The 9059-nt window shown below is 44.4% G+C and overlaps 1 protein-coding gene across 3 annotated transcripts in view; it reads left to right on the top strand.

The window, feature by feature from the left end:
* The first annotated feature begins 998 nt into the window (after positions 1–998).
* Positions 999–9059, top strand: part of RPS6KC1 (ribosomal protein S6 kinase C1) — an 82650-nt gene continuing 74589 nt past the window's right edge. For all 3 annotated transcript variants that reach the window (XM_065746530.1, XM_065746441.1, XM_065746607.1), the window contains exons 1-2: positions 999–1122; positions 6790–6825. In XM_065746530.1, coding sequence (XP_065602602.1) covers positions 1018–1122; positions 6790–6825 — 141 coding nt within the window. In that variant the 5' untranslated portion in view covers positions 999–1017. The remainder of the gene's footprint in view (positions 1123–6789; positions 6826–9059) is intronic.

Genomic DNA, 9059 nt, shown 5'->3' with positions numbered 1-9059 from the left:
GAGAAGATGAGAATAATAAAGTATCCTGAGGTCATTATAACCCCTCTCCTTTCAAATTTAAACAAGACCTCAGAGGATTTATATGCATTAAAATTACTCCAAGCAGAAGATCTTGTATTGGAATGTTTCTTTCCGTGAAACTTCAACTATGTTATCATTGGTATAATAAAATAGTCACTATCCAATGATGAATCACAGAGTCATTAAGGTCAGAAAAGACCACTAAGATCATCACGACCAACCATCGACCCACCGTGGCCACTGACCATGTCCCTCAGTGCCACATCTTCACATTCCTTGAACACCTCCAGGGACAGTGACTCCACCACCTCCCTGGGCAGTCTGTGCCACTGCCTCACTGCTCTTTCTGAGAATAAATGTTTCCTAGTGCTCAACCAGAACTTCTCCTGGAGCAACTTGAGGCCCTTCCCTCTCATCCTATTACCTGGGCCCAACTCCACCTTGCCACCGCCTCGGTGCAGGTGATTATAGAGAGCAATAGGGTCTCCCTTGGTAATCCTCCAGACTGAACAATCCCAGTTCTCTCAGCTGCTCCCCATACGACCTGTGTTTCAGATCCTTTACAGCTTCCTTGCCCTCCTCTGAACACGCTTCAGGGCCTCGATGTCTTTCTTGTAGTGAGGGGCCAGTGATAGCTGGGAACGCCAGTAACCCAGATAAAACTGAGAGACAGGGTACCCCCACACAGAATGACTTCTATTGGGACTGCACCGCTGAAAGCAGCAGCGGTACGTGAACGCATTTGGAAGCGCTGAGCTCTCCGGGCTTTCACAAGGAAAACTATTGCCACGTGAACTGTCTTCTATCAGATCAGTCCCCACATGCCGCTTCCCCCCCCCCCGCCTGCAGAGCTCCGCAGAACCCCCTCTCGCTGCTCGGGCGGGGCTCCCCAAGGCGCCGCGCGGGCGCGGCCAGGCCCGGCACCGCCCGGGCGGGGCGGGGCGTTCCGGGACGCCGCTTCCGCCGCGGTTCGGGCCCGTAGCGGCGGCGGGCAGCATGCTGAGCCCGCGGGAGCGCGGTGGGGAGCTGGCCCGCTTCTACACAGTGACGGAGCCGCGGCGGCACCCCCGCGGGCACACTGTCTACAAGGTCACGGCGCGGGTGAGTTAGCGCCGCACGGGGCTCCGCCGACACCGCCCGGGCCTCAGCCCCGGCACGCTGCCCGCTGCCCGCTGCCCGCTGCTCGCCGGCGGCCGCAGCCCTTCCTTTCACCCCCCACCCCCGGGACTGCTGGCCGGAATAGTGTGCGGGGAGCCCTGTCTGCTGGGCTGCTGGGCTCAGGCCTCGGCCCGGTGACAGTGCTGGATGGCTGTTCGCCTCCATCTTCCCGTTGAAGCGCAAAGGGGAGGAGGAGTACGTAAATACGTGGAGAAAGCTGCGAGACGAGCGGGGAGTTCGGGTCACGGGTTGGTGGGTTTGCTGGGAGCACCAAAAAGGACAGGTTGTGTTCAGATGGCTGTGATCGTGTGGGTGCTGTGGCTGTGGGTGTTCTACCTGGTAGAGCGACTTGTCTGTATGTATCCGTTCCCCTAACCGTGGCATTCTGTACCTACCTTTATGCTGTAGCGCTCAGGTTTTTTTGAGCGTGATCACATTGCATGAAATCACTTTGTAAAATTAAAGATCTTTCCATTTTTACTCTTATTCTCTCCCCCCTTCAAGTGAGGTCTGCACCAAAAGTAACATCTCCTATTCTGTTGTGTTGGCCCGTGATGTCAGAGGCAATTGGTGGTGGTATGGCAGCACAGATTGAACCTTCCCACTGTTATTCCATTGTATGTTGTTGCCGTGTGACAAATGGCAGCACAGGGGCACTCTGACAAAATGACATCTGATGTGGAAGTGTGTATGATGCAAAGGTATGGAACTGAATTCCTCGATATTGGCACCTGTTGGCCATCATCAACACTTGTTGAACGTTGGTGGAGATCAAACAGCAGATGTGAGCATGGGAGGCACTTGGTGGTGTGTTTCAGAAGGGGTGAAAACTATGAAAGACAAGCAACGTTATAGGCAGCCGTGCTGATGCAGGCTCTTGTTTATTGCTGGTGAATATGCATAGCTAATGGTGGTGTCTGTGTTGAAAAATAGTGTTTTGTGGCTGAGAGTTTACTCTGTCAAAGAGCGTTGTTATGTTCTTTGTTGTATTTTCTATGGAAATAAGTAGTAGGTGTTACTTTTGGATTAACCTACATATATGCATGCATGTTTACTAAACACAAACATAGGATGTGCTCGAAACATTCTTTTTAGTCGAATAAACTGTACTTTTTGTTAAGAGCCAAAAAAAGTTTTTTTTTTCTTTTTTTATTTCCCCTCAGGTTTTAATCTAAAAGAGAAAGATTAGGCTGTGCTTGCAGTTAGAGAGCTTCTGGATGAGGATTAAGGGGATGGATGGCAAAGCAGATGTTGTCGTGGGTGTCTGCTATTGACCGCTCCCCCCCCCCATGATGGTAGTACAGATGAGCTACTCTATAGGCAAGCAGGGGGAATTGTAGCATCAGCTGAACTCATCCCTGTGGGAGATTTCAACTTTTCAGACACAATCTGCTTTGACAACTGAGTCTGGGGAATTCCTGGAGCAAGTTGAAGATGATTTCTGGACACGAAGAATAAATGAGCCAACTTAAGGAGGAAAGGTGCCCTTTTAGAGCTAGAGAGGTGGTTGAGGCACCATCCCTAGCGCTGTTCAAGAAGCGTTTAGATGAGGTGCTAAGGGATTTGATTTAGTAGTTGGGTAGGGATAGTGATAGGAGGATGGTTGGACTAGATGATCTTGTAGGTCCTTTCCAACCTAATGAACCTATGAACCTATAAGGGAAGGCCCATTGGGAGAGGTGTAAGTAGGTAGCTGTCTTGGCCACAGCACTCTTTCAGTAGTTGCATTCAAACAGGGTGAAGAGAAAAAAGGTCAGTATTATCACTCTGGACTTAAGGAAGGCAAACCTTAGCCTACCTGAGCTAGCAGTGTTCCTTGGGAGTCAATTTTGTAAGGTTTAGGGTGGTTCCATGCAAGCTGGTCACTCTACAAGCACCACCTTTTAAAGTTCAGCAGCGGGCAGTCCCACTGTGCTGTAAGTCAAGCAAGTAGGGCAGAAGGCTGACCTGGCTGAACAGAGGACTTGTCCTTCTTGGGACTGGGGCAGAAAAAGATAATATCTGACTTCTGGAAGCAAGGTGGGGCTTCACAGGAGAGTACAGGGCTATACTATATACTTGTAAGCAAAAAGCCAGAACTCAAGCTGATGCTGGACAATGTGATGTCAAACAAAAAAGGTTTTTTTCAAGTATGTCAATAGCAAGAGAATATGTAAGGAAAATATTGTCCTGGTTCTTGATGAAGATGGTCACCTAAGAAGTAGTGGTGAGGAAAAGGTGGAGGCATTTAATACCTTTTTTTTTTTTTTTTTACTTCTGTTTTTAATATTAATGATGGAATGTGGGCTGCCTGGTCTTGCATTAGTAACCCATGACAAGCGAAGCAGTGACTTTCCATTTGTGGTCTCCGAAATTGTGAGGGACAGCTGGATCAGCTGAATGTTTGCAAGCCCATGGGCTCTGATGGGATCCCCCCAGGGCACCAAGGTGATGTTGTACCTGGACCCAACAGTTTACCAAAGGATGTGGGGGTCTGAGGAGGTACCTCTTGTCTTCCTGGGCATGTTGTTCAGCTGTGAGACAAAATGGGTTTGTGCTATGCTGGGTGATGACCTGGCTCCATGTAGAGCTCTAAGGGTTGCTGTGAATGGGGCTGGCTGGTGGCTGATCATCTATCTGGTTCAACTATGGAAAACAATGTATGCTACTTCTGGGGCAGAGTAATGCTGGACACAGGTGCAGACTGGGAGGTGGTCAAAATAAGTGATATTTTACAACCTGCAGACTTGTTCAGGAGCAGGTTGTGGCTAACTAGTGAGAAATGACAGTGTATCTCCTTGTCCTTTAAGTTGGAGCCTTGCTGGTGGTGTGGTTTTCCAGGAGGTGCAGTTCAGAATCGGGGAGCATGCTGACTGCGTTGGTTTTCCTGCAGACCAAAGAGTTGGTCAGCCTGTGATCTCTCCAAATTAAACTGAGCTAACTAGGGGTCTTTCATTCTTTGGTGTATTTGGATGTTGAAAGTCCTCAAAGTGCATAATTATCTAGTATATGAAGTTTTGGGTTTATAAATGTCATAATACAGATATTTCTTTTGTCTCATCTCAGTAAGGCTGTATCTGGTGATCTCTTATGTAGTACTTGAAGCGACAAAATGATTTGAAAGTAATTCAGTGAATGTATCTGTTCTGTCCCTTTTTCTCCCTTCCTTTTCCTCCCTCCTGTTCCTGCAGTGCCCTGGCTCCATGGTTGCTATCACAGCACCACAGCTGTATTGGCTGAGCTTTGGGGGACTGCCAAGGAAAAAGTGGAGTCAGTCTTCCCCCTGTGTTGAATCCTTTTGTGACAGACCTTGGGGCGCTCTGTGTGCTAGTGGAGATGTCTGATTCCTTTCAGTGGCGGATGAGTGAATCCTTTCTGAGATGACACTAAGGCCATTTATTTATAAGGTTCATTTGATAAGTTAGCCGTAAGCACAGAAGGGAATATCGGGAAGTCTTGATACCTAGGAGATTGTTTGTATGCTATCTGAAAATGTAGGCTACTCATTAAAGTTCAGAAAATTGAGAAGATTACAGTTACTAATTAAAATTAAACTGAGTTGCTTTGGCTATCTGCAGAAACAGGATATTCTGACATACTTAGCTCAAAGGGGAGGTATAAGATCCTTTTAGGATCTCCCTTTTCAGATCATAATGCAGTAGTTATGCATTGCTCAGCTCACTGATGGGTATCCTGATGATATTTTTAAAGTAGATGAAAGTTGCATGCGTTAGAGATTTGCAGGAGGAGCAGATTGCATTGATCCTGAAGACTAAAATAGTGCACTGAAAATGTGGGGGTTAGTAACGCGTTTGCCAATCTCTGGATTGATTGTAGGTTTGGTTGAAGGGAAAGACCTGTTTTGGGGTTGACCTTCAGGAAAGGATATGAAGAACAAAGTAGACGGCACATAAATTATTACATACTGACTTGAAGTTGGCAGGACTGGTAGATGTAGAAGGCAGTGTAACATTATAACAAGTATGGAACAGGGCCTGTGGGTTTTATTCCAGATTCTTACTAACTGGCTGGTAATTACTCATCTCTCTGGGTCTCCTTCTGCCCATCTGGTAACTTCCCTAGCTGCCAGATCTGTTGTAAGGCTTTAACTAAAGGTGAACTGCAAAGCCAAACAGCTGGTGCGTGCCCTTTGGTCTCCTTTTGACGCACAGCCATGCCTATGGTACCTTCTTTCCGACATCAAGTATGCCAGCTGTTGGAAAAGAAGGGTTGGAGTAGTTCACAAATAGTACATGGGAACTGGCTGGTAGTGGATGAGGTGGCACAGCCACAAGGTTGAAGTTTGGTAAAGTTGCCAAATGTTGTGCTAGTCACAGATTTCCTTGGGTTGAGAAAAAGCTGAGGAAAGTTTTGTCAGTGCAGGCTGCTACAAGAAGAGTAATAAGCAAGGTGGGAGAAGCAATCTAGAACTGTGAATAAAAATGTTTTGAGTCTTTTGGGACCATCTCTTTTCTGTCTCTTCCAAAGTATGTGAAAAAATTACAGTGACCAATTTGTAGTAAGCTGGTGCTGTGAGATCTTGGAGGCTTCGGCAAGGAAGCGGGAAGTGAGGAGTGTGGGGTTTTTTTTGTTGCATAGCAGGAAGAAAACTTTGGTCCTCTCCTTTCCCTCCGGGAACAACAGCTTAATGATGATCAAGGTCAGTGGGATGGTGTTTTAGGCTGTGGAACATGAGTTGTGTCAACTCCTTTAGCTTGCCACTATCTGTCACCAGTGCACAGCGCTAATTGTTTTGGGATGTGTCATTGTGTGGATAGTCTGAGTTTGGAGGGAGAGTGCCCTGTTTAGCTTATAGTGGGCTAATTATTGTGCTAAACAACTTTGGCTGAATTATACTGAAGGATATGCTGACTGACACAAGGTAATTGCAGTTATGAAATAAAGATATCTGGTTTTGTTGTGTTTGTTTGTGTGGATGTGTTCTTACTGCTGTTTTATAAGACCAATACAGAACTTGCATTACAAAGGATTTTGCAATCAATGTTTATTTATGGAAAGAAATCCTGACAAAACACAGGCTTCTTTATGGTGTGCAGCCAAGCCTCATTTTCATGGTGATTTTCCTCTGGACAAAGTCATTTATAATTAATTAGGGAAAGAGCATTTAAGTAGAAACTAATACAGAAGGATGGAGTCAGTTGCTTATGTGCATTGATGGCTGTAAGTGAAGTGAAAATACTGACTTAATGAATACAAAGCCTCACATTCATAGCAAGGCTGTGTGTGACTTGTATTAAGCTAAGTATAGCCTTCATTAGCTCTGCTTAGGGGGCGTAATGTGACCATAATATGAAATAATAGGAGAAGATGGGGAAGATGAGGGGGTGTGCTCTGTGCAGCTTTGTTTTGTGAGATGCCTTCTGTGCCATTTTGCCTGCAATGTCCATCTTGATTTCTCATCCCAGCAATGGTCTCAGCTACTGGAACTCCTTACCATGTTGTGTTTGGATATTATGCTTCTCTGAAACTAATGAAAGCAACTCTTAAGTGCAAGGAGAAATATACAAGTGCTTGCCTTTTTCCAGGTTTTTCTTTTCAGCAACAAAACATTGCATGTTTCAATTTGGAATAGTGAAACTGAGTGCTTAATGTTTTTGTTTTCCTTTTCAGATTGTTTCGAGAAAAAATCCAGAGGATGTCCAGGAGGTAACAGTTTAATCTTGTGCAAATGTCTTTATGTATCACATTATGCCTTTTGAAGTATCTTTGATGTAATTGAGCGATTTCTGTGTATTTTGTCACTGTAATTGTGCAAACGTATTTGTGTGTGGTTTCCATCTGTTTTTTTGCTTTCATACTTGACAACGGTCGCTGGTGTAACATGTTGCAATTCTGCCCTCCGTGATGAATGCGACTTGAAACAAAGACTTAGGGAGTAAAGTGTCTTTTGATGACAAAAGGCTTTGATAACTTTGCAAGCTCTTTTCTCAGGGCTGGAATTGGCAAATTGATGGTTACTTAACTCCTACTGGTAAAATTAGAGATCAGTCCGCAATCCAAGTCTTAGGTCTCAGCTGTAGGTATTATTCTCCTCTTTAACCAACACTTCATGGAAAAGCCTACATCATTACTCTCTGTTAGTGAACAAGGAAAATGGAGGCACGTAGGAGTAATTGAGAGAGATTAGACTACTAGTCATATATTATGTGTTTCTCTTTGAGGATCCTTAATTATTTTCCCATGATGTACTTCAATAAAACTTCTGTATTGCTTGCTCTTTGCCTCCTCCAAAAAGGCTCTGAATAAGCCCTGTGCCTCTTCACTGCCTCAGAAAATATATCTATTCATTTATTTATTTTCCTTCTTAATTTCTTCTGGACAAATGACTTGACATTGCTGATACTATTATAATGTACATGCAGTATCTTCCTTCAAAAACACAACCTTATGGCTTTTCAGACATTGAGTAACATATGCATATGTTGGATTTCTGGTGCAGTCTCTTACCACAGTTGAGGAGAACCTGGATAGTTGATGAAAGAAGAGCCCATAAATGAATTCATTGCATCTCTGTATGGTCAGACATGGGTTACTGATTAGTGGCTTGGCAGAGGTGAGACTTGCCTGCTACACCCAATACCCCTTTGTTGCATTTTTCTTTGAAGTCTTGAGGATGAGACAAGCATGAGCGTTCATGCTTTTGGCTTTATTTTTTTTTTAAGCTATAGAAGATTAAAGTAGCCTATGAGAATCAGAGTGATGATGAATCTAGTTGTAGACCTGCGTGACTGTAGCTTTTCCAGGGAGACTTCTGAGTTGAACCTATCCATGTGCACCCTCGTGCCTTTACATTAATCTTCATCTGTGGGAGAAACACTGTCTAGAAGCTGTTGATGAGCTGTTCCTCAGATAAAATACATTATGAGTTTATTTGAGCTGGTACATTGCATGAATGTATTTTAAAAATCAGCAAAACTGTATCCTTTAGTCCTTGCTTTACTTTGTAGATGTAGGTTAGCCTTGCAGGATTCCACATGCTCTAGTCCACATGGAAATGTAAATACACCATGGACTAGTTGGTAATTTTTCCACTTTGCAGTGTATCAAAGTAATTATTTTGCATGTGATAGCATGGTAGTGTGGTACAATTTGGTTATGAGCAAGCATCTGAAATTTCCTAGTTACTAAAAGCAATACTGTAGAACATAGTTGCCAGAAGGGTGAATTGTGGTGGGAAAGCAGCAAACACTGGAAGCTTTGCTATTATATGGACCTACTGTGAAGGAAAAGAACTGTGGGCAGTGTTTGAAAGAAAAAAGATGCTCCTAGTCTGCTGTCACTGAAAATAAATTACCTCAGTTTTCTGAAATACTCGATTAGGAATTCAATAGACAGAATTTTATATATACAACGATGCTCTTGCTTTATGGTCTGTCTTTCCCACTTGGCCGTGCCTGCCTACTTTTTCAGAAGACTCTTAATGGCACTGCTGTGATGCTAATAAATGAGCTACGTATGTGCAGCTGTATGTAAGGCCATGTACAGTCACTTCAATTCTGCTTTCTGTCACCTCTTCTAACTACACTTTAGAAAACCTTTAATGCACTGTCTCTCCCACTGCAGCCTACTAGAGTTGAGGATCTCCTCACCTGTTATTGCTGGGGCAGGAAGGAAGATAACCCTGTAAGAGATTCTCGAAAGAATGAAGTTAATGCAAAGTTGTATGTGGAGGAGTTAATAGATACCAAAAGGCTGCTGGCATTCATTTCAGTTTTCTTGCTTCTGGGTGTTGATGATGGCAACATGGCGTATGAACCAATTGTAGCTAGGGCAGTCACGGTTGTTTTTCTTTTTTTTCTTCCCTTATTCACTGAGGAGAAGGGGTATTTCGTTGTGGAAGATAGGGATCAGATGAGTGAATAGAGTGCTACTGGTTCAAG

Source organism: Cyrtonyx montezumae, unplaced genomic scaffold (assembly GCF_038088225.1).
Source record: "Cyrtonyx montezumae isolate F1298 unplaced genomic scaffold, pur_monq_1.0 scaffold_0, whole genome shotgun sequence".
In the NCBI taxonomy this organism is placed as follows: Eukaryota; Metazoa; Chordata; class Aves; order Galliformes; family Odontophoridae; genus Cyrtonyx; species Cyrtonyx montezumae.
Note: the sequence above shows the minus strand (reverse complement) of the source record. Positions and strands in the feature narration are given on the sequence as shown.